Source organism: Mytilus californianus, unplaced genomic scaffold, assembly GCF_021869535.1.
Source record: "Mytilus californianus isolate M0D057914Y unplaced genomic scaffold, xbMytCali1.0.p SCAF_5, whole genome shotgun sequence".
NCBI classification, from domain to species: Eukaryota; Metazoa; Mollusca; class Bivalvia; order Mytilida; family Mytilidae; genus Mytilus; species Mytilus californianus.
In genome coordinates, this window is record NW_026262701.1 from 64,752,914 (window position 1) to 64,779,582 (window position 26,669).

The window sequence follows — 26,669 nt, forward strand, 5'->3', positions numbered from 1 at the left end:
ATTGCACCACTAGACATGTTAGTCTAACATATTGTGAAACCCTAAGTTAATCTGACAAGCGGTTTTGGAGAACGGGTGCGGACAAGTTCAAATTTAAAAGCGGCGGAAGAGGAAGAAGAAGAAGAAGAAGAAGAAGAAGAATAATAATAATTATAACTGAGCAAAACCAATGAGTCTTCCCAAACTTCGTTTGGGAGACTTAAATATTTTGAAGGCATTTAATCATAAGCAAATAAAATGGCTCTGTAGAAAAACATGCCTGAGGATACTGTTTTTTTCAATCGAACATTTTGTTATGTTCTAACAGTCATTTAAAGTTTCCACTATATCAATCCAAGCTAACTAAATTCATGGTACAATATGTGAAAATTTACCAAAATCTTACAATGAAAGTCCCACAACTCTGGAGCAACAAACCGGAAAATATATATAAAAAAAAGGGAGCTACCTTTCATCAATCCCAACAATAATGTAAAGTTTGGAAGAAATTAATCCAGGAATACTGGAGTTAGTGCGAGATTTGTGAAAAATTACCGTAAATGTAACAGTTAAAGTTCCGTAACTCTGGAAAGACAAACTAAAAAATCAAAAAAATCTAGAGGAAGCTTCCTTTCATCAATTCCCACAATAAGGTTAAGTTTGGAGGAGATCAATTTAGGTATACTTAAATCTCAGGCTCAAAGTTCCGTAACTCTGGAATGACAAATCCGAAAATGAAAAAAATCGAAAGGGGGCTTACTTCCGTCAATTCTAATATTGTGGTAAGTCATATGAGAATTCGTTAAAGCAAATTTGAGTTAGCATACGAAGTGTTGACAGACGGACGGACGTACCATCATACGTCTTCGACAGGCGTATAAAATAAATAGTCATATACGGGCAATAACTACTATAAGGAGTCGACTGATAGTTTAAACCAAGCTGACTTATTTGCCACTTTAACTTTTATTAAATATTTCAAGAAAATAGGCAAAAAACGCAAAAAAATTCAGGTAAAACAAAATCATCATTTAAGGCCAATATCTGCTTTATGAAGTAAACTAACCTTTTCATCAATATTGACTGATTGGTAGATTTTGTCTTTTAAAGTTGTTATCTATCTATTATAGTTTTCAAGGAATAAGCAAAACACAAAAATATGGTAAATATTGTCATTAAAGAACAGTTACTTCAATAAGGAGATGCCTTACAATTACTTGTAGATCTTGTCTTGTTGATTATTTTTGTCCTTTAATGTTGACTTACTTGTAGATCTTGTCTTGTTGATCATGTTTGTTCTTTAATGTTTCTATCTATTTATTAAAGTTTTCAAGATGATAAACAAAAACAAAAAAATATTAAAAAAAAAAATCACCATTTAATGGGCAATAACTTCTATTAGACGCTTTTTTGAGGAAGTAAAGTTTACCATTCTGAACATTTTTGCCCTATCAGATTTTTTCTATCTATAGTGGTTTTCATGAGGAGAAAAAAACACAACTTGCATTTTACCCCTATGTTCTATTTAAATAACAAATATTTTACACAGCAACAAACGACAACCACTGAATTACAGGCTCCTGACTTGGGACAGGCACATACAGAATGTTTGCATGTTCCTTGTATAATAATATTACAGAGAAATCTACCTCTTGAATAATATCTTGGTATTCGCATCACTAGTTATGTTACATTATCCATCGATCAAGTTTAACTTTTTAGCAGGGGCTTGTTATATTTACATAACTGGTAACGTTAAACTATAGTTAACATGGGATTAATACATGAATTTGAATGGATTTATTGTGTACAATAGTTTTTATTGAATAATTGTTCCAAAGATATTTTAATGTGTGCGTCCGTATTTTTTATTAAATCATTATAAGCCTACATGTTTTAATCTAAAATTCATTTTCAAGAGTTATGTTATATCACGACTGGTATAAAGATATTTATTTATCTACTCTACATTACACCTCTGGGACAATATACACTCTAATCTCATGGTTGTACATAATAAGTTTCTATCTATTAGTGTGTGATATACACAATACATCGAGCCTAATACACAGCATGCTTATTTTATTTTTTTTATAGAAGGAATGTTTGAAATTATAAATAAAATAATTTCAAGTCAACACTAAGAACCGAAATAAATTACTTGTGTAAACACGTTGAAGTTAAAAATATTAAAAACAGTTTTTCAGATTCATGATATATATTAGACAAAAAGTACACTAAGAACATAAATAAATTCTATCCCTTTCCTTATTTTGTTTTAGTCATTTCTCGCCTATTGTTGCACGTAAAAACATTTTCCGGAACATGAGCTCACTATGTGCACGCTAACAATCGGCACTGGTTACTATCTTGCAGACAATCAAAGAATGACAACGATACATTTGGATGGTCAAACTAGATGAATTTCTTAATGCTTTCAGTTGCGGTGGCAAACTTCTGAAAGTGAAAGGCAAAAAAAAAAAAGAACTTTTCTATAGTCAAATAGTCTAGAAGTTAGTCAGTGTTGCCCCTTGCTCTTACGCCCCTGAATTTTAGCAAGCAGTTTATTCCAATTTCTGAATTCAAGCAAACCAAACAATATTTCCTATAGACTTTGAATTTTCAATATCGCAAAAGTCAATAGATGTCTATGCTTGTGTTTTGTGTGACCCACTGACTTCAACTGATTATCTCCTTATTCATATCTTAAATATAATAAATATAATGTAAGATTAGGCTCCTTCATCCTCCCCATTCTAATATGTATCCACTCTCCCTTTTTAATAGTTCCTTGATCCACTACTGATTAAGCTAAGCAAACCAAAAAAGCTTCTGTGATTTACCTGTTCCGTTTGAACAATTCATCAAGACTAATAAAACAATTGATGTTATAAAAATGGTATAAAATACATGAATTTAATATGTTATGCATTGGTGGGATCATGGCATTAAGATAAATGGAGAATGTGTATATAGGCCACAGATGCCCCCGCTTGTAAATATGCATGAGTCAACTTCCACATACAGATGCAGGATTCATGTAGTTAAGACCGTTTTGTGATTATAAGCATTGTGTATTAGTTTCATAACATTTGGTTGAGGCAAACTAAAGATAGAGAAGGGAAACGACAGATTTAGCAATTTTTCCATTTATAAAGGGGCATAACTCAAGAACGATAAAAGAAACGCTTCCACATTTCAAAGTTGATCTGTGTTTTGTGGTAATAAGCATTGTGTATAAGTTTTATAACATTTGGTTGAGGCAAACTTAAGTTAGAGAACGGAAACGAAAACTGAATTTTTCTGTTTATAAAGGGGCAATACTCATGAAAGGTAAAAATGACGCTACCCAATTTCGAACTTGACCTGTGTTTTGTGGTTATACGCATTGAGTATAAGTTTTGTAACATTTGTTTGAGGCAACCTAAAGTTAGAGAACGGAAACGAAAAATTCAGCAATTTTTATGTTTATAAAGGGGCATAAAAATAGAAGACGGTCTTGCTTTTGAAATTAGTACTATTTAAAACTAATCAGAGAACAAAGCTGGTCTACGCTGTGTAGTTTTAAAGAAAAGGGCAACCAATGCATACTGTTTACACAAGCAAGGGTCACACACAGGCCCCCTCTTTTTTTCATTTTGAACATTTTCATGAATACTGTGGAACAATAATCTTCCTATATTTGCAAAAACTGTTCAATAATTAAGTAGGGTCAATTCAATTTCCTTGAAACATATATGAATTTATTGATTATTATTCCCGGCTTATATTCCCAAGTTTCTTTAAAATGTAAATGGTCAATATTCAAAAGTCTCTCTTTCAACTTTTTCTTTAAAAAAAAGCAGGTAAATAATATAATTTTTCTATTCAACCTTTGGTTTCCCATCTGCAGGTACATAACAAATACTATTTTAAAATCTAGTTCAAAGGAAGGTTGTCGCAAGACATTATTTGCATATTTGATTTGCCGGACGTTCACAACAAATATTTGTCAGAAGTTTGCCTCCAACTTTACAAGGCTAACAAAGGTTGCCGGTATGTCTGCCGTAAACTTCATTTGCATGGTAGAAAGTCGCGGGTGAGTATAGAATTATAGAGACTTAAACTTCTCCAATTTCGTAATGAGGAAGGGTGTCTGTTTTATACACAATCACGTTTGAATGAATTGCGAACATTCATTGAATGCATTATCCAGTCTTCCGACAGTGCAAAACACATTTAACTTTTTTTCTGTTGTCCTTTTCGACCATATGTTCCCACAGAACCTAGCCACGATTAAATATTTAATACTAGTATGTCAACGTCTTAAATGTGGCTGAAATGTTTGACAATCAACTTTAGAAAGCTACTGCTACATGGAGATGGAAATCTGTATGATTTATTCGCCAGCCATCAGATACTGGGTTCATCCGAATACGCAATAATCCATGAAAATAGGTTAAAGGTCTGATGAACCTTGTCAGAAGGATATATAAACCTTATAATCATTCCATATACCAGATATGGGTAACCTAATGCGAATAGCAGCTAATGAGGAAAACTTAATGTTAAGTAATGAACCGTGAAAATAAGGCCAAGGACAGATAAGCTCTGCCAGGAAGACATGTACACCTGGCAAGGATTCTGTGTACCAAATATACTGTAGAAACTGAGAAAATCATGTGCTTTTAAGCAGTTGCTGAAACATGAAAATGAGGCCAATAACAAATGGCATCTACAATATATGAAGTATCCAGGTCTGCTATCCCTACATAATATAGGTAATAAAGGTGACACAAAATATAGTAAAACACAACAAAACTCTTATGTAATATGTAACTTCCTATTATTCAATCTAATATCAATTATCACATTATTATATCTTCAAGGAGGGCTGACAAATGCAATAAAATCGCAGAGATGCAACTACCGCACTTGATTATATAGTGAGTGCCTTTGACCTCATAGAATTGGATCATTAAAAATTTTTCATATCAAACCTTCTAACCTTGTTTGTAAATGCTTCTTTCATCCTTGCAAGAATGGCACCAGTTGCACCTTGAACGTCTAAAACAGGTCTTCCTATTTTTTCTAACATTTCATATAAAGTATCAATGGCGGTCATAACAACTGTTCTATCTGTATCTTCTTGTACTATTTCTAAGATTCTTCTAACAACTGACTGCAACATATTTGTTAATACTGAAATGAAACCATAAATTGTTTTCAACACAAAAAATATTCATCTTTCCTTTCCTACCTGTCTCAAGTTACAAAGATTATTTGCATTACACCTAACTTTGAATTCAACAAGTGTCCACAAAAAGTGTTTTTTATCAACTTGGCTGCTATGCAATTTAATGATACCATTGGGAGATTTTGAAGTGAAATATTCTGGGAATATCAATGATTTGAGAACTGAAAACCCCAGAAATCACAACAAATACAATTGAACACCTAACGAAGAAATTCTGTAAAGTTTCATTCTATTTTATTGTACCTTTAACACATACAGCATTTTCGATTTTTTATTTATAGGTAATAATAGGAAATCTCATTTCTCCATGATGTCTCTACTAATGACCTGCTACCATTTATACAAAAGTCATTAGGTATTCATCACATTCGCACAAAGCTTTATAAATTACTCCTGTCAAAACTTCATTTTCTGTGCAGATTATGTTTTGAAACCACTGTTACAAACCCCCATTCCAAATAATACAAACTTACAGCTATCATCTCGGATATTGCAAGTCAAGATTTTTCAAACTAGGTCGCATTGTAAAAGATGAAAAGGAGAAAAGATCCTTTCTTAAACTTTCCTTTGCCAATAAAGGTCTCGATGCCATCAACTTCGGCAATATCCTTCATCATAATTCAGTTCACTCGAAAAAACCTCCCTATTTTAAAGATCAGTCTGTACCTATTATTTCTTATACCTATACCAAACTAATTGCAACTAAAATTTTCAATTACAAACACGGGTTGCAGGAGCTCAATATTGACGATATTGCACCTGTGCTTGTTCCCCATTCATATATAATCCGGCTGGCCACTTTATTACTGGTGACCTAAACATTGTCAATAACACTTCTCTGCAAGATATGTTTTCCAAAGGCTCGAAATGTCGTGAGTCTAACTCCATTAATTGGAAACACAACTTCAAAATACTGATGGATCCAGTCGAGGATTATGCCAGGCAATGGCTTAAACGCGAGAAAGAAGACGTAGATACTCTTTCCAAGTGGATTAAGGCTGTGAGGTCGTTGATACAAATCAGAGTTAAATAAATGGAGAATGTGTCTATGGGCCACAGATGGCTCCGTTTGTAAATATGCATGAGTCAACTTCTACATACAGATGCAGGATTCACATAGTTAAGACCGTTTTGTGATTATAAGCATTGTGTATCAGAATAAGCAAAGTTAGAAAACGGAAACGACAGATTTAGCAATTTTTCCATTTATAAAGGGGCATAACTCAAGAACGATTTAAGTGACGCCACCCAATTTCAAACTAGATCTGTGTTTTGTGGTAATAAGCATTGTGTATCAGTTTCATAACATTTAGTTGAGGCAAACTAAAGTTAGAGAACGGAAACGAAAAATTCACAATTTTTATGTTTATAAAGGAGCATACATAACTCATGAACGATAAAAGTGACGCCATTCAATTTCGAAATTGGTCTGTTTTTTGTGGTAATAAGCATTGTGTATAAGTTTTATAACATTCGGTTGAGGCAAACTTAAGTTAGAGAACGGAAACGAAAAAATCAGCAATTTTTATGTTTATAAAGGGGCATAATTCATGAACGGTTAAAGTGACTCCGTCCAATTTCGAATTTGATCTGTGTTTTGCGAAATAAGCATGTGTATAAGTTTTATAACATTTGGTTTAGGCAAACTAAAGTAGAACGGAAACAAATTCTGGGGACGTACGCGACGGACGGGACGGACGGACAAGGGTAACACTTAATGCCCCTCTGCTACTTGAGCTGTGCGGTGGCCAAAGTTCTAACGAGAGGTCTCTTAGTTAAGGTCACTGCATATGGGAAAATATCGGCGAATTATTGTACGGGAGGAAAATAATTCAATTGCAGTACATTTATGAAGATATTGATAATATAAAGAATTATCTTTTACAAGAAAGATCACGTACACTTGTTTTATAGTAAAACTTAGCCATTCAAGTATATAAAATATATTCAACTTTTTTTTTTCAATTTGAAGTTTCATATGACTTCAAGCTTGATCAATGATCCAGGAAATGAATAGAGGTCATATAAACATGTCTGACAGACATGTTCACTTTGCAAGGATTCCATAAACAATAAAATCCAAAATCTAAATACACGGTTAGATTCAGCATATCAAAGAACCCCATATATTCAATATTTGCTGAAGTTCAATTTTGGACCCCGATTTGGACAAACTTGAAAACTGGGACCAAAATAAAAAATGTAAATACATCTTTAGATTCAACATATCAAAGAACCCCAAATATTCAATTTTTGTTGAAATAAAATTAAGTTTAATTTTGGACCTCAATGTGGACCAATTTAAAAACGGAGCCCAAAATCCAGAATCTTATTTCACGGTTAGATTCAGCATGTTAAAGAACCCCAATAATTCAAGACTTTGAAATAAACCCCATTGAAATTGGTCACGAAATAAGCAATGTATACAAAGTATTAGAAAAGTATTGTTTTTGGCCCCTAATTCCTAAACGATTTGGACCAAAATTAATCCCAACCTTCCTTTTGAGGTATGGAACCTTGAAGTACAGTTTCATAGAGCTCCATTCACTTATTCACAAGTTATTGTCCTGAAACAAGAAAAATTAGTAAGGGGTTCTACGGAACCCTGTGTCTCGTCTGCGATTACTGCTGTCAGTGTAATTTTGATTTAAAATGTGAGTCTATTTATCAGTAAATAAACTCATCATAGATACCAGGATTAAATTTTATATTTACGCCAGACGCGCGTTTCGTCTACAAAAGACTCATCAGTGACGCTCGAATCCAAAAAAGTTAAAGGCCAAATAAAGTATGAAGTTGAAGAGCATTGAGGACCAAAATTCCTAAAAGTTTTGCCAAATACAGCTAAGGTAATCTATTCCTGGGGTAGAAAAGCCTTAGTTTTTCAAAAATTCAAAAGTTTTGTAAACGGTTAATTTATAAATATGACCATATCAATGATAATTCATGTCAGCACAGAATTTAAAAAAAAATCAAACTTTTCCTTTAGCTTCTATTTCTTTGTGTTGAAGATTTAGCTTCTGTCCAAGTTTTATAACAATCCAAGACGGTTTACAAATTTATCATGTTAAAAAAATGTAATCCCAGACTTTGTGTAAATGTTAACTGTAAAAAAACTTAAGTCCATTTATCAGACAAATACTGAAAATGAAAAAAATATATTTTCAAAAGTTTGCTTCAGACATTATCTGTAAATCATAAAAAAGTTTTTGCCAAAGTTTCAGAAAATTCTACATGTAAGAATGTTATCAAAGTAATTGATGTGTAACACACTTTAACCCCACACTGTATCTACTTGATTACTGTAAAAAAAAACTAAGTCCATTTATCAGTGAAATACGGAAAAATGAAAATTAAAATATTTTCAAAATTTCGCTCTGGATACTGTTTTTTGGTCATAAAAAACGTTCATTTATTAGAAAAATACGGAAAAAATTAAAGTAAATAGTTTTCAAAATTTTACTTTGGATACTATATTTTGAAATAAACAAGCTTCTGTCCAAATTTCATTAAATTCCATGAAGGTTTGACAAAAACTTTAACCACAGACTGAACCTAAATGTTGACTACGCCGACGACGGTATCGAGGATTGCTATGTCTCGCTTTCACGAAATAATTTTCACAGGCTCTACAAAAATGCTTGCTATGTTCCTTAATTTCTAAACAGTTAGAACAATAACCCCAAAAATCAATCCCAACCTTCCTTTTGTGGTATGGAACCTTGTGTACAATTTCATAGAGATCCATACACTTATACTCAAGTTATTATCTGGAAACCAAATGTCTTCGGACGACGACGCCGACATCGCCATAATTATTATACGGCCGCAAATTTTTTTCCTAATAAGCAAGTATTTCACATGACAAAAACTATACATTTCTTTTAAGTAGTCGCTGACCCACGAAAATAAGACAGAAACTTCGTAACATAAACTCATCTGCATACAAGGCCTTCTACCTTCAGGAAAATAAAGCTTTATACAAAGAGTTTTCTGTCGCCAGGTTGTAATCCCTATGTCCTGCATTCTGCGCAGGCAAGACAAAACTAGAGGCTCTAAAGAGCCTGTGTCGCTCACCTTGGTCTATGTGCATATTAAACAAAGGACACAGATGGATTCATGACAAAATTGTGTTTTGGTGATGGTGATGTGTTTGTATATCTTACTTTACTGAACATTCTTGCTCCTAATTATTATCTCTATCTATAATGAACTTGGCCCAGTAGTTACAGTGGAAAATATTTTGTAAAATTTACAAAAATTTACAAAATTTATAAAAATTGGTTAAAAATTGACTATAAAGGGCAATAACTCCTTAAGGGGTCAATTGACAATTTTGGTCATGTTGACTTATTTGTATATCTAACTTTGCTGTACATTATTGCTGTTTACAGTTTATCTCTATCTATAATAATATTCAAGATAATAACCAAAAGCTGCAAAATTTTCTTAAAATTACCAATTCAGGGGCAGCAACCCAACAACGTGTTGCCTGATTGGTCTGAAAATTTCAGGGCAGATAGATCTTGACCTAATGAACAATTTTATCCTCATCAGATTTGCTCTTAATGCTTTGGTTTCAGAGATATGAGCCAAAAACTGCATTTTACCCTATGTACTATTTTTTAGCCATGTCGGCCATCTTGGTTCGCGGGCGGGGTCATCGGACACATTTTTAAAACTAGATACCCTAATGATGATTGTGGACAAGTTTGGTTAAATTTGTCATAGTAGTTTCAGAGGAGAAGATTTTTGTAAAAGATTACAAAAATTTACGAAAAATGGTTAAAAATTGACTATAAAGGGCAATAACTCCTTAAGGGGTCAACTGACCATTTTGGTCAAGTGACTTATTTGTAGATCTTACTTTGCTAAACATTATTGCTGTCTACAGTTTATCTCTATCTATAATAATATTCAAGATAATAACCAAAAACGGCAAAATTTCCTTACAATTACCAATTCAGGGGCAGCAACCCAACAACGGGTTGTCCGATTCATCTGAAAATTTCAGGGCAGACAGATCTTGACCTGATAAACAATTTTACCCCATGTCAGATTTGCTCTAAATGCTTTGTTTCAGAGATATAAGCCAAAATCTACATTTTACCCCTATGTTCTATTTTTAGCCATGGCGGCCATCTTGATTGGTTGGCCGGGTCACCGGACACATTTTTTAAACTAAATATCCCAATGATAATTGTGGCCAAGTTTGGTCAAATTTGGCCCAGTAGTTTCAGAGGAGAAGATTTTTGTAAAAGTTAACGACGACGGACGACGACGACGACGGACGCCAAGTGATGAGAAAAGCTTTGGGCCAGGTGATCTTAAAAGGGGTAAAAATCTTCATATAGGTGGAAATCATATTTTTAAAAAACTGTTTGCCCCTTTTTGGCACAAAATTCTTCAACGGTTAGTGCCATAACCCCAAAAATCAATCCCAACCTTCCTTTTGTGGTATGGAACCTTATGTTACCATTTCATCGAGATCCATACACTTATATCCAAGTTACTGTCTGGAAACCAAATGTCTTCGGACGACGATGACACCGCCATACCATTATACGACCGCAAAATTTTGCAGTCGTATAAAAAGGATAAAAAAAAAAATCATCATTTAAGGGCAATCACTCATAAAAAAAGTCTACTAACAATTTCGGCAAAATTTGAACTATTTGTAGATCTTGTCTTGCTGATAATTTTAGCTTTTTAAAGAGTCGATCTATCTTTTAGAGTTTTCAATATAATAGGCAAAAATCGCCAAAAAATTGTAGAAATTCGTAAGGGTTCCACGGAACCCATTGTCTCGCCTACTTTTGCTGTTAATCGCAGGCTCACCAAAAATGAGGGAAAAAAATAATAACAATATTCCTTTCGATACAATCTTTTGATTGTAAGAAGCTTCTGTCCAAGTTTGGTAAAAATCCAGGATAGTTTATGAATCTAAAAAATGTTTTAAATCTTTAACTGCAGACTGTATGTAATGTTAACTGGAAGAAAAACTAAGTCCATTTATAAGTAAAATACGGATAAACAGGTACAAAATTTTAACAAAATTTCCTTCTAGATACTAGCTTTCGATCATAAACAAGCTTCTGACCAAGTTTGGTACAAATCCAGGATAGTTTAAGAAAGTTATTAAAATTTTAAAAACTTTAACCACAAAGTGAATGTAATGTTTCCTGGCAGAAAAACTAAGTCCATTTATAAGTTAAATACGGAAAAAATGGAATTTTCTTTTTCACAAATTTACTTCTGGATACTATCTTATGATCATAAACAAGCTCCTGTCCAAGTTTGGTAGAAATCCAGGATAGTTTAAGAAAGTTATTAACATTTCAAAAACTTTAACCACAGAGTGAATGTAATGTTTCCTGGCAGAAAAACTAAGTCCATTTATAAGTAAAATACGGAAAAACAGGATATTTTTTTTACAAAATTTACTTCTGGATACTATCTTATGATCATAAACAAGCTTCTGTCCAAGTTTGGTAGAAATCCAGGATAGTTTAAGAAAGTTATTTAATTTCAAAAAATTTAACCACAGAGTGAATATTTGTGGACGCCGCCGCCGCCGCCGCCGACGACGACGACGACGACGACAACGGAATGTAGGATCGCTATGTCTCGCTTTTTCGACAAAAGTAGAAGGCTCGACAAAAGTTGTCATTAAAGCGTAAGAACTCCAATAAGGAGTCGACCCTAGAAATAAAATTTCTGAACTTTAGTTGAAATTTGCTGAAAAGGTTGTGGACCCTAGCTGGATACATGCTGAACCAAATTTATTGATCTGAAAAAATTGCTGACGCGCTTTTTCCATATTCTAAACAAATACTAAAAACTTACTGGGAAGTTCAGATATTGCTGAAAAAGTACTTTCTTTTTCTGAAAAGTTCAGACTGTGCTGAAAGATTCAGTGATTGCTGAACTTCTTAGACAAAAATCTGAAACTTTCTAAATACCAATTAACAGTGATCTTAATAATTAACATTAATAATTAATCATCTAATCACAAAAAAAAAAATCATTAAGAAATTCACGAGTTTTTATTCGTGAAAATAGAAATATTTTGAAATATACATCTAAATAAATTGCTTCGCCGAGCGCAGCTGGATACGACCGCAGAGGTCCAACCCTGAACAGGTGGGGCAAAAATGGACACAATATTCGCACTTGATACAGGTCTGAATTTGGATTGTAACTAAATATTTGACACATAATAGGTTTCTGACACAGAATAACTGAAGTCAAAGAACTTAGAATTGGTTATATGATTTGAATTTTTATTCAATGTTTTGCTTTTGTGCAATACACTTTGCTGTTGCGAATTATAACCCTCACAAAAAAAAAAAAAAAAATTTTACCCCCCCTTTTTTTTTGCTTTTGTGCAATACACTATGCATGTTTCGAATTGCCCCCCCCCCCCCCCCCCCCAAAAAAAAGAAATTTTCTTTTTAATTTTTGAAATCTGAAATGAGAAAAAAAATATGTTACCCACCCCACAATTTCTTTTTTACCCCCCCCCCCTCCCCATTTTTTTTCACCTCCCCCACTCTTTCCAAAAAATGAAATTCTTTCCCTCTATTATTACCCTTCATTATCTCAATTCAAATTTCCAATGGAGTTTGCAACCATAATTACCCATTTAAATACATCATAAAAGTCTTAAAATAGAAAATGACATACATAATCATGTCTAAAATTAATATTCCTTAATCAGCATTTTTAATAGTAACTTCTTAAAATAAATTGACAGCTAATCACCTCAAGACAATAAAACATTTCTTTATACATAATTTAAAAGCAGTGTTAGGGAGGTAATCCAAACACAAAACATTGTACTTAAAAGTAATTGTCCATTTACAAGGAAACCCTTGTTTTTCCCCTTTTTTGCCCCTAATTCCTAAACGGTTTGAGCCATTACCCCCCCCCCAAAGCCAATCCTAACCATCCCTTTGTGGTATGGAAACTTGTGATATAATTTCAGAGAGATCCATACACCGTTCCACAAGTTATTGTCTGGAAACTAGAAAAATGCTTATTTGGGCAACTTTTTGGGCCCTACTTCCTAAACTGTTAGGACTATAACCCCCAAAATCAATCCCAACATTCCTTTTGTGGTTATAAACCTTGTGTTTAAATTTCATAGATTTCTATATACTTATACTAAAGTTATTGTCCGGAAACCAAATGTCTTCGGACGACGCTGAGGACGACGACGTTGACGACGACGACGCGATACCAATATACGACCTCAAAATTTTTTGTGGTCGTATAAAAAGCATTTATTAATGTAACCTATATTTGAAAAAAATAGGGCGCGAACAAACCAATGGGGGCGAGACGTGTGGGGCGCGAATGTGTAGGGTGCGAACATGTCAAGTGTGCGAACGGACCCGATACTAAAATCGTGTAGTTCACACCTAAATCGTGAAAGTTGGCAGGTATGCGTGACACGTAAATACTATAGGAAGAAGTATTGTGCTTTAGCACTATTGTTAATGTAACTATTATAGATACTAAATGTTTCAAGTGAAAGATGAGGGAATACATGTAGATTTACTGTATTGCTTCTTACATGTGGTAACCTAACGGTGTACAATACTTGGCCCAAGTATCAAAAGCAGCATGGAAGCTTTCACTTGAGACATTTATATATAAGTTCATACAAAATAAAAGAACAGAGTTCCAATGTTCCCCGCGTTGCACATATTTTATCTATCCAAGGTACAAGGGCAATAACTAAAAAAACACTTTTTTTTTTCTTTAAAACTTTTTAGTAATATCTTAAGAGAAATGAAGGCTTCAGAGCAAATGCAATGTGATTTCCATTATAAATAATATTGCCAAGGTGCATAACTCATTTAAAATATTTGATCAGCACCTATTTTCAAAAGTGTCAAAGACAATGCTGATATAAACCTATGATCTAAGTTTCAAAAAATTCTAGCAATAATTGTACACATGAGAACGCTGACAATGCAATTTTCTATATAATCAATATTTCCACGGGGCCTAACTCTTTTAAAAATAATTGATCGGCACTGATTTTTGAACCTATAATATAAATTTCATAAAAATCTGGCAAGAATTGTACACATTAGAGCGCCCATAAGGCAATTTTCCATATAATATAATTTCCAAGGGGCATAACTCTTTTAGAAATTATAGATCGTCACTGATTTTCGAACGTGTAAAGACATTGCTAATATAAACCTATGATTAAAGTTTCATAAAATTCTGGCAATAATTGTACACATGAGAGAGCTAACAATGCAATTTACCATAGATTTAATGTTTCCAAGGGACATAACTCTTTTAAAAATAATTGATCGGCACTGATTTTCGAACTCGTCAAAGACATTGCTGATATAAACCTATGATATAAGTTTAATAAAAATCTGGAAAGAATTGAACACATGAGAGCACTAACGATGAAATTTTCCATATAATTAATGTTTCCAAGGGGCATAAATCAATTAGAAATAATTGATCGGCACTGATTTTCGAACATGTCCAAGACATTGCTGATATAAACCTATGATATAAGTTTTATAAAAATCTGGCAAGAATTGTACACGTGAGAGCGCTGACAAGACCGGACGGACGGACAGACGGACTATGTTTCTATGTCCCCCGCTACGCGATGCGCGGGGGACAAAAATAAGATGTGGTATAATTGCTGCTGATCGAACTTTTCATAGATAAACAGAAACAAAAATGTAAACCATTACCGGTCAGTTACGGCTTAAAAATGAGCAAAATATGTACTGTATGTACAATGATGTAACAACACAAACAAACTAATCATCAGTTTGAAAGGGTTTGACTCATCCGTCCCGATCAGAACTTGACACAAAATAAATAACAATGATAAAAAGAAAAATACACAACAGTTTTTTTCTATTTGACCTATGGCACCATGGAGTTATTGTATTTCTTAAATAATGTTTATTTGTTTTGCAAAAATAGTGTCTTTCAGACAGAATATTAATAATGAATATTATTATCCATTTTAAAGTAAAAAAGTTTTTTAAGAGGTTCTTAAAATTTCAGCTAGATGTTCAGAAAAAATTCAAAATTAATGCTGAATAATTTCTTAATATTGGTGAATATTTACTGTAAATGTCTTTGCTGAATTTTTACTGACAATTTGCTGAAAATTTGCTGGAACGTGCCAAATTCCGCCATTTTTATGAAAAAAGTATTTTAAGAGGTTCTAAAAATTTCAGCAACGTGTTCAGAAAAAATTCAGAATTAATACTTTGACTTTATTAGTAGATCTTAATTTGCTGATCATTTTTGCTATCTAAATTATCAATCTATTTATTATAGTTTTCAAGGTAATAGGTAATAACACTAAAAACGGGTAAAAATTGTCTTTAAAGAGCAAAAATTCCAATAAGGAGTCATCAGACAATTTCAATAATATTGACTTATTTTTAGATCTTGTCTTCCTTATCATATTTGCTTGTTAAGTTTCTATATCTCTTTTACAGTTATTAAGATATTAGGGAAAAAGGCAAATTTGATAAAAAAATATCATCAAAGGGCAATAAGGAGTCATCTGACGATTTCGACCACTTTGACCTATTTGTTGATCTTGTCTTGAGAATAATTTTTTGCTAATTCAAAATTTCTCTGAATCTGTTATATAATTAAGATGATAGGCAAAAATGAAAAATTTGTAAAACTTGTCATTTTAAGGCAATAACTCGAGTCGTCTGACAATTTTGCTGATAAATGTCAAATAGGTAAATCTCAACATTTTGGAAATTTTTGCCGTCAGGTTTTCTTTATTTATAGCGATATTCATAAATAAGATTACACTTTTATTTTACCCCTATGTTGTATTTTTATTCATGTCGGCCATGTTGGTTGAACAGAAGGGTCATCAGACAAATTTTTTAAACGAGATACTCCAATGATGATTGTGGCCAAATTTGAGTTATTTTGGCCTAGTAATTTCAAAGGGGAAGATTTTTGTATAAGTTAACGGACAACGACGGACACCAAGTGATGAGAAAAGCTCACTTGAGCAAAATATACTTTTTTTAAGCAGTCGTTGAAACATGAGGTCAAGGACAATAGGCATATATACTAGGCGAAAACTTAAAAACATAAGGCATCGGTATAAAATATATGAAGTATCCTTTGGGTCAGGTGAGCTTAAAAGTATGGAGGGCCATATTGGCTATAAAGGAATGGCAACTGCAATCACAACTATGAACAGGATTAGGGGCAAATGGGTTAAAACTATTTTTTTATTCACCAGTATAAAGACAAAGGTTCCAGCGAAAAATTGTTTAATGCTTCAAATAGAGAAGAAAGGTAGAAGATATCAAAGGCATAGTGACAAACTCATAAACCGAAAATGGACTGACAATGCCATGGCAAAAAAACAAAAACGGCCAAAAGGTGAACAACAGCCTATAATAAAGAGCTGCGCCATTAGCGCATGATACGCCCGTCGCCTTTTCAATGAATAATGCTTCATAACTCCTCAATGTCATATCAGAAATTTATAAAAAAACTAAAGGGAGGTTACTTTAATAGATATAAACCAGTCACCAAAGTTTCATGAAAACTGCTCAATGCACTTTTCAGTTATTGTCCAAAAACTGGAAAACCCCCCTTTTCTTATGAATAAAACACCATAACTCGGAAACGAAAAATCTAAAATTTATATAACTCGAAAGGGAGCTCATGTCAATAGATATAAACAATTCACCAAAGTTTCATGCAAATGCGTATAAGCGTTTTTGAGTTATTGTCCGACATGTTGACGACGGACGGACAGATGGTCAGACAGACGGACAGACAACGGAATACCATAATACGTCCCGTAAACGGGCGTATAAAAAAGTATTTATTTAGCATGATTTAACAAAATTTATGACTTTCTTCATCAGTAAATAAACAATTTGACATTTTATTATTGTCACAATACCCCATTCACAGTTGGAGAGGTTGGCATGTATGAATGAATGGATTCCTTTTGGGAATCTTGTCCTTTAATGGCATCGTCATTTTTTATGAATATTCTTCAAGTGGATCAGGGTCAAACCTGTTTACTCTTTAGTTTATTTTTTTAGTCCTTATTCTTTAGTTCTATTTTTATGTATCTTTGTATTTACAATTTGTAATTTGATAGGTTTAGATTTAATATATATACATGTATATATAGTTTGCCCCATATGTCTGTAATATATTAAAATACAACTTGAAAACTTTTATTCGTAAGCAATTCAATTATACAATATTGCATACAGATTATATATTTTATTTTCAATGGAAGCTTCTGTGCATCTTATATGTGGTTTTGGGTGCATGTTTTAGTCCGACGCATTTTTAGTAACCATAACAAACGAGTGATGCCGCAATGTGCACGTCAGTTTTACCCACTAACAGTTCCACTCTGCAATTTACCTTTTTGAAGTTATACCATTCGTATTGATTTTATGACCAATTGATATTCATATAGGAAGAAAAAAACCTACCTTTGGTTTCGACGTATTCAATCTGATTATGAAACGAAATTGCGTCCTCTATGGATGCATGCATACACAAGTTCATAATATTTTAGTTCACTGTTGTCAAACTTTGCTTTTGATGTATAAATTTTTTGCGAACTTGGTTTATATTACTGTCTAAAATTTAAATCGTTTTTTCACTTTTTTTTATTCAAACGCATCAAAAGTTTTTAACTTTTCACCCCTGAAGAAAATTTGCTAATAGGAATAACTTCGTCCATTGTTCAAAATACAATGACAGCAATAAAGGTAAGTGTGCAATTAAATACAAAGAAGTGAATATTTTTCTTATAAATATCGAACAATTGATCTACATTCTTCGCCTTTGACACTACTAAACTATTATCTTTAAGAACATAAAAACAATTAATACTCAAAAACTATTTAAACATTATTTGAAATTATAATAATAATAATAATGATAATACTAATAATGATAATGATAATAATAATAATAAAATAATAATAATAATGATAATTATCAAGCATATCGGAGAATTCAGCAACAAAACTAAAGTCAAAGAAAAGTTTAATAAATCTTACGTAACAATAATGTAACCGTAGACACAGATATGTTTGTTACGTTCGTATTTAATCGGTTCCTAACCCAACCTAGCATTCCGGTAATTAAGGTATAACGTAACAAAAGTTATTGTTACGTTTTCAACGTAATCGTAGCCAGTGCCTTTAAAATTTGTTACTATAAAGGCAGCCCTTAATAGAATAGAATATGTGTACCCAAATCACAGAGTGATAATGACCATATAGTTACTGTCAAAGAAGAATCTGCATTTGTAGGAGAATATGGTTTTGAGAGAGGGCTAAGTTCAAGAATATTTGGTGCAAGCAATCGCCTAGACAGATCATTTACTTAAAACAAGAATGTGTCCATAGTACACGGATGCCCCACTCGCACTATCATTTTCTATGTTCAGTGGACCGTGAAATTGGGGTCAAAACTCTAATTTGGCATTACAATTAGAAAGATCATATCATAGGGAACACGTGTACTAAGTTTCAAGTTGATTGGACTTCAACTTCATCAAAACTACCTTGACCAAAAACTTTAACCTGAAGCGGGACAGACGGACGAACGGACGGACGAACGAACGGACGAACGAACGGACGAACGAACGCACAGACCGAAAAACATAATGCCCCTCTACTATCGTAGGTGGGGCATAAATATGTACAGTCTAGACGAAATTCAACTATCTCGTTGAAGATGTGGTGATTCAAAATATCACTGGTTAAGGGATTGTCCACAGAAAACATATTATGTAAAATTGACAGAAGACAAACAAAAATAAGAAGTACATCTGAAACTGTAAACAAAAACAAAACACTACACATTAAGAAATTGTTGTAGAAAGTAAAATAACAAAAATACCGAACTCCAAGGAAAATTCAAAACGGAAAGTCTCTTATCAAATGGCAAAATCAAAAGCTCAAACACATCAAACGAATGGAAAATATGGAATGTAGCTGATGCATTTGATGCTTTTGTTGTTGATACAGCATGTACCAAAACAGTGTGTGGATCTAAATGGTTACACCAATTTTTACACGTGACTTTCAACTCTGAAAATGAAGAAATAACATGCAAGAAAAGTCATACATCTTTCAAATCTGGTGATGGTTAAACAGTGTGTTCATATCAAAGTATAAAGTTACCTGCCACAATTGGCTCTTTAAATTAGTACATAGAACAGTTGATTGTGATATATCTCTATTATTGAGCAAATATTCTTTCAAAAGAGCGCAAACAGTTCTTGATCTCCGTATTGATAAAGTGACTATGCATTTCACTTCAAATGGTCGGTACTGCATAAACATTAAAGATAGGTGATCTGGACAGAAAGATAAAGTAGTTAGTGAGATTATACCAAAAACTGTATAAACAGTCAGATGGTCATGGTTCATCTGAAAAATTATTATCCCTATTGAATTTGCTCCAAATGCATTGCTTGTTTCAAGTTTCATCGTCCCAAGTCAAAGCCAGTGGTGGCCTTCTCCCATGCAAATGATTTTAATCAATTTATTGATACGGATTTACCTGAAATTGGTCATAATTTTTACTACTTGCACATAATTGACTTATTTAGCCATTTAAGTACAACAACCATTATCAGGAAAAAAGATTCAAAGTTAATTATTGACATATTTATGCAAATATGGGTTAGTGTATATGGTGCTCCTGAATTTGGAGTATTCACAGACAATGGTGGTGAATTCAATTCTCAAGATTTTCGTGATATGTCTGAAATTCTAAACATGTCAGTTAAAACAACAGCAGGATACAGTTCCTGGTCAAATGGAATTGTAGTAAGTCATAATTCAACTCTTAACTGAAACAGTTAACAAAACCAGAGAAATTTAAAATCTATCTTAGGAAACTACCATAAGCTGGGCTGTGAATGCCAATAATAGTCTTGTGAATGTGTATGGATCACTACTTCATAGTACAGCCCGAAGAATGCCCTCTGATTTGAGGGGATCTCAAATTACACAACTGATTAGCTTCACAGTTTGAATTGAAGTCCTTTCAGTTTGTTTATAATGAGTGACCCCAGATGTTATACATTGATTATCTGATAAGAAAGTCATCATTTTGGCATTTTCTGCTAGTTCTTGCAAATATCTTTTTGTCAAGTTATTTTTATATTTTCAATATTGTATTCTTATTGGATCATTTATCAAATTGTTAAACTTGACTGTCCTAAGATAGCTTTGTACTACATCCTAAGACATGTCTAAGACACGTTCTAAGACCATCACAAATAATGTTCCAAGACATATCTTAGGACATATCCTAGGATACTTTCATTGACATTGCCCCAGCATGCCATTTGTGTTTATTTGATATCAGACAATGAAAGTAACAATGAAGCAGAAGAAATTGGAAAGTCAGGTAGGTGACTCTGAACTAGAAACGGATAATCCTGTGAATCAAGGGCAAAAATCTGAAGTAGAAAATCAGACAGGAGGTGACTCTAAACTGGAAAATGATAATCCTCTGAATAAAAGGCATGAAATTAATATGGATCATTAATATACTACAGTGACAGAACAGAGCAACGAGCAAGCAAGTTCTCAAGTAGACAGTAGTAGACTTAGTGTTGATTAAAAGACTATTTAAGTTATACTTTTAAAAACGAACCAAAAGGTGAACTTTGATAATCCACAGGGAGTTATTCTGATTAGAGTTGGTAAAGCATCTACAAATATTAAGAATTGGTAAATTAGAAGACATCAGAGGTAACAAAATGTCAATGAATAGCCTTAAGTACAGTTGATGAATTGGAAGTCGTAAAGTCAGACAAAGATCAGGATATATAGAGGATGACGAGGAATCAGAAGCATTCTTTAATCAGATTGATGCTCAAAAAGCTGAACTTGAAAATTCGAAGAGACATAATGTTTATCAAATTGAGGACTTTTCTCAGTCATACTGTATCCACTAGATGGACACATCTACTTCAGAAAAACTCCTTCTATCAATAATAATGCAAAAGAAATAGTCCATCAATTCCATTGACATTAATACTGCCTTTTTGCAAGGAGAGAAAATGCATAGAAAAGTTCATCTTTGTCCACCTTAGGATGCTAATGCTAAATGGAAAAGTCTGGCTTTTAGAGAAATGTGTATATGGCCTTGCAGACGCTTTATTTTCTGTCACATTCATAGAAGTAAAAAAATATGTTTACATAGTCCTATATACCTGTGTTTATTTCCTCAGATGCATTTTGTGTGCTTGCTTTGTAAACACATATACACATATTGCCTACTGCTACTAAAGCTGTCTTCTTCACACCAGGTGTAGGGTAATTGGCCATTTCCAGCACTACACCAAAACTTTGTTCTAGGTATGGAAAGAATATAGACCTGTAAATCAAATTCAATTATTATTACCTAACAAGTCTAAAGATGATGATAGATGGTTGTTTAATGTCCAGTGGCAAATTGAATGCATATTCAGGACTAGAACATAATATTGTGATATGAATATAACCACTGCTTTGTTCTACATTTGTTGTAGATCGACAGGCTGAGTCGGATTTTTTACATGCTAGTTCACAAAGTATCAGTCCGCAGGAAGACAAGTCACCTTACCCCGGACACAATATTCTAAATCCACGTTGACCAGTCTTGATTATTACTCCTAAATGACGCTTGCTTAGCGCATAAGCAGCAATTACAAATTTCAAGGCTTCAGTTTGGCCCGGCCTGGGTTCGAAACCACAACCTCCAGACCACCAGACTACCACAAGTCAAAAGAAGATTTACTACTAGAGCGGAACAGTTAAGTCTTGACTACATATTGATTATTACTGAATAATGTGTTGAAAAATCTGAGATCAAAATCACAGGGGGACGTTTTTAATAAACAGTAAACAAGAGACTCCTAAAAGTCAAAATCACTCACCTATCAAAAACAAATAAGGCATCAAAAGTGCACCCTTGTCTTGTTTTATAACCTTTCTTAGTTAAATAGTTACAATAGATACACATATGCCAAAGCTACCCATTCTGTTTAAAAACCCTGTAAATGAGAGGTGGATGATACCTAAGGGATATTAAAACGCATATGTCGATGACAAACTGCCAACGCCATAGTAAAAAACGAAAAATTACCAAAAAGACAAACAACAGTTTACAAAACACAACATAGAAAACTAAAGACTCCACCAAAAACCAGGGGTGATCTCAGGTGCTCCTGGTCCACATGTAACATCCGTATTGTTGCTCATGTAAGTACAAACTCTGTGACCATAGGTACTTGGGGACAGGACAATTTTGTTTTAGCCCTCCCCTTTTCCAAAATCCGGTTTTTTTTTCCTATTATTTTCAACTATTTTCGCGTTTTTCGCTATTATATTAAATATGTAAATTATCTAGAAATAACTTGTATTTGCTATGAACTATCAATTCCAAGTTTACTATCCACAGCCGTAACTGATATATTATATAGAGAGAAGGTATCTCACTTCGTAGCTTATCACCTATTTCCTACGTGAATTGTAGGAGGAATTCCAAGTCTAATTCATGAAATATTTAATTTCCTTCGGGTCAGTGGGCATGATTCGTTTCCGTTACCATTTCTCTTTTTGAGCAGTTGGCATTTTAATGAATTTCGACGTCTAACTGCAAAAGGATCAATTTTGCTCGTAGTGTGGTCATATTTTGATTCTTAAATGACGGAAGTATTTTATGGGTGACAATTCCAATTCCGCGCCAAATCCGGTTCACTGAAACAAATGTCCCGAATGTTATTGTACAGCACGATAAGGTAAGAGAGTTCTTCTGATAGATAACCTCCTCACACATCCGCTCCTGGAAAGTTGCTCCATAGAAACGAAAAGTTCAAAATTGGGAAGGTGACATCATCTTTTTTTTTTGTAAAGTTTTGTTATAAACCGCTCCGCATTGTCAATTTCTACATGTAAGTCAAAAAAGGAGACAGACTTAACTGTATCTGTTATATCCTTTAATTCAAGTTTAATGGAAATTAGTTGCATCAAACAAATAGTCATGAAACTTTGAATAACATGGAAAATATATTGTATTGCTTATAGCTTTTGCTGTTTACAGTTTCTACCTATCTATCATATTTTTCAAGATAAAATATTTGTCAAGGGTTCCGCAGAAGTTTATTGATGACTGTAAAAAGAAAGTCCTTTTCTCAATAAAATACAGAATTTCTTTTCTTTAGATGGTATTTCTTGATCTAGAAGATTAGCTTCTGTCCAAGATTAATAACAATCCATGAAGGTTTACAAACATATCAAAAATTTAATACCAGACTGTCTGTAAATGTTAACAACAAACAAAAGGCTCTAAAAAGCCTGTGTCGCTCACCTGCATCTTCAACAATTGCCACTTTTTTTAAGTAAAAAAAAAAAAAACATCATTAAAGGGGAATAACTCTATTAAGAGTTAACTAACAATTTCAGTCATGTTGACATATTTGTAGATCTTATCCTGCTGAAATTTTTTTCATTTTTAAAGTTTCTATTTATCTTTTATAGTTTTAAATATATATTAGGAAAAATGCTAAATTAAAAAAAAATTATCATTAAAGGGCAATAACTCCATTAAGGATTCGAATGAAGATTTCGCCTATTATGGCTACTTTGTAGAGCTTGTCTTGGTGATCATTTGTGCTATTTAAAGTGTCTATCTAACTATTAGTTTTCAAGAAAATAGGCAAAAATGTGAAAAAATGTGAAAAATCGTCATTAAAGGGTAATAACTTCAATAAGGAGTCGACTCACAATTTCGGCCTTGTTGACGTATTTGTAGATTTGTCTTGCTGATCATTTTTGCCTTTTAAAGTTCCTACCTATTATAGTTTATAAGATATTATGTAATAAAATGCTCCACGGACGCAGCTTGATACGACTGCAGAGGCCGAACCCTGAACGGTTGGGGCAAGTATGGGCATTACATTAAAGCTTGATACAGTAGTGGCTTTAAGGGTCGAAATTGGCCCCATGTCAAAAGTAGATGATTTTCTCTCAAAATATCTTATAGGTGTCTGCTTTCCAAAATTTTATATATATATTTTGTATATATTACTTGAAATCACTGAATATGACGTCGTCAAATTGTATTCCTTAATAAATACCAAACATAAATTTTTAATCAATTTTAAACCAGTGCTGTTATTATTTCACGTATTTAAGTTGACAACTTTAAACAAAGAAACCTTCTTATATACAAAATATTACAAGGGGATGTTCTATGAATAAATGTCAGAGTAATATACTTTCTATTTTGTTGTCTCTGATTATTTGTAATTACCATGGCAACTGTTACTTTGGCTTCAAAAATATATTAATATATGCCAACATTTACGTTTTTGTCGATTTTGCAGTGTTTGGAAATTTTGTTTCAGTGAAAAGAATCAAAAATATATTCTTAAATGTTATTTCTGAAATAACTAATAATTTGAAACGCACATTTCAAGATGACCTTATTTTATGATTATGTAAACACAAATTATCCAATTGCCTGGAAACAGAAAGAAACTTTAGTTGATGTTCTATATAGAATACAATTTCATTCTATATATATGTGTTTGAAAATTTGTGAGTGTGTGCATTTGTCATTTTGAACAGGAACGATTGCAAACATTTTGATCCGAAACTGTTCAACAGAGTTAAAACCCATGGTAATAGGTATTTCTATAGTAACCACTACCTAGCAACAACATTAACATATTGAAACATATCTTTTAATGAAATTGTAATTTTAAGAAGAGAAAATACCTAAAATACGTACCACAATGACTGATGTCAGGTTTTACGTATGTTTGTTGTAATGAAAAGAATTATGTATAAAACACAACTTAACCAATTAGTACGAGTTAACTATTTAATAGAACTTTGTATTTGAGTAAAACCCTAGGTTTAGATGATGTTATGTAGTGTTTATTTAAATTAAATAAAGTATTAATACAGGGGAACTTGCTTTTTGCAATTTGCTTACATACTTAATTACCGTCTCCAGGAAGTTTCATTTAACCAATCAAGGTTGGATATCATTTATTCTGCAACCCTGTTCTTTAATTAATTGTTATGATTGGTATCTAGGATGCTAACCAATCTTTGTACTTGATTAATTATAACTATCCAATCAGATGGTTAATTGCTGTCTTTGTTTTATCACAAGCGCGCTTGATCACTTTTGAATTTGCACAAAGCGTGTGCAGGCGTTTATTCTATTCAAGTCGCATTTTAATTTTTATTACCTCCCACCGCACCCCTGGCAGATATGTTTTACTTTTTTCATAACTTTGTGTTATTTTATTTGTGATTGTATTTTTATCTTGATTTGTGTAATTTTATTGTTTTTATATTGTTTATATTTCAATTCATGTATAATTGTAGTTGTTTAGTTTCAATTTACATTTTGATACCACAGTTGTGTTGTTTTCAGCTTCCTGTTGTGGAGTACCACAGACTTATCAGTGAATTGATATTTGCGATAAAATTAACTCTATATGATTCTTTCATTGTTCATTGTCATTGTTACTTATATGATGAAAGAAATTAATTAAACTGTGGTTCGTTTGCCCTTACCAATTCATACTACACATTACTATAGTTATCATATGAAGTATTTGAAAAACATTGTTATATACAATAAGATGAAAAGTAGAAAATAAAAGAAGAAAAGTTCTTCACTGGAATTCTAAAAACGTGCTTCATCGATCTATCTATCACTTTGAGTTGCTGCAAATGTATTAAATGCTAATTGTGATATTGATTTCATTTACACTTCGGTTACCAGAACAGTAATGAATAAAACAACGATTTAGAAGTATGTTTAGAATTCAGTTAGAATAGTTATCACAGGAATTATGTAATTTTGGCAAGATAATCCTAATTTTTAATTTTGACATATTTAACATATCTTTGTTGAAGAGAATATGGTGACATTAAGTTGTCTTGATTTATTGTGTCCATAAACGGATCTCTATATTAAGAAATGCATCACAGTCGGTTTGGTCAATCGTTTAGTTATCCGAATTGGTAAAACAACTACCACTAGGCTAACCCATCATATCCAAATTCATCATAGTTATTAAACGTATTTGTAAAGAATATGTTTAAGGAGTTAACTGACCAGTAAAATCGACCTTTCACTTATAAAAGAAATGTGTTATCTCTGCCAACTCATTCACAAATAGAATAAAACTCAGAACGATTTTATATATGGTTTGTAAATGAACAGAGGGTTTTACAGTAACAGACACATACTATACATTATATTATATGTCTCTAACAGTAATAACTTCTGTTAAAATATAAATATTCTAACACTAAAATTAGGTTCAATTCAACATTTTTATCGAGGATTTCCGTCTGTGTAAGAAATCATGCTCTTGAACTCGTGAAAGGGGTTTATACATGTA

At 32.8% G+C, this 26,669-nt stretch overlaps 2 protein-coding genes across 8 annotated transcripts in view; one reads left to right on the top strand and one right to left on the bottom strand.

The window, feature by feature from the left end:
- Positions 1 to 26,669, bottom strand: part of LOC127701233 (importin-4-like) — a 997,117-nt gene that overhangs the window by 451,246 nt on the left and 519,202 nt on the right. For all 6 annotated transcript variants that reach the window (XM_052205057.1, XM_052205056.1, XM_052205054.1 and 3 more), the window contains exons 22-23: positions 21,471 to 21,634; positions 4,967 to 5,160 (exon numbers count right to left, since the gene is read on the bottom strand). In XM_052205057.1, the coding sequence (XP_052061017.1) occupies positions 4,967 to 5,160; positions 21,471 to 21,634 (358 nt within the window). The remainder of the gene's footprint in view (positions 1 to 4,966; positions 5,161 to 21,470; positions 21,635 to 26,669) is intronic.
- Positions 1 to 26,669, top strand: part of LOC127701240 (zinc finger CCCH domain-containing protein 13-like) — a 406,889-nt gene that overhangs the window by 282,270 nt on the left and 97,950 nt on the right. The window lies entirely within an intron of this gene.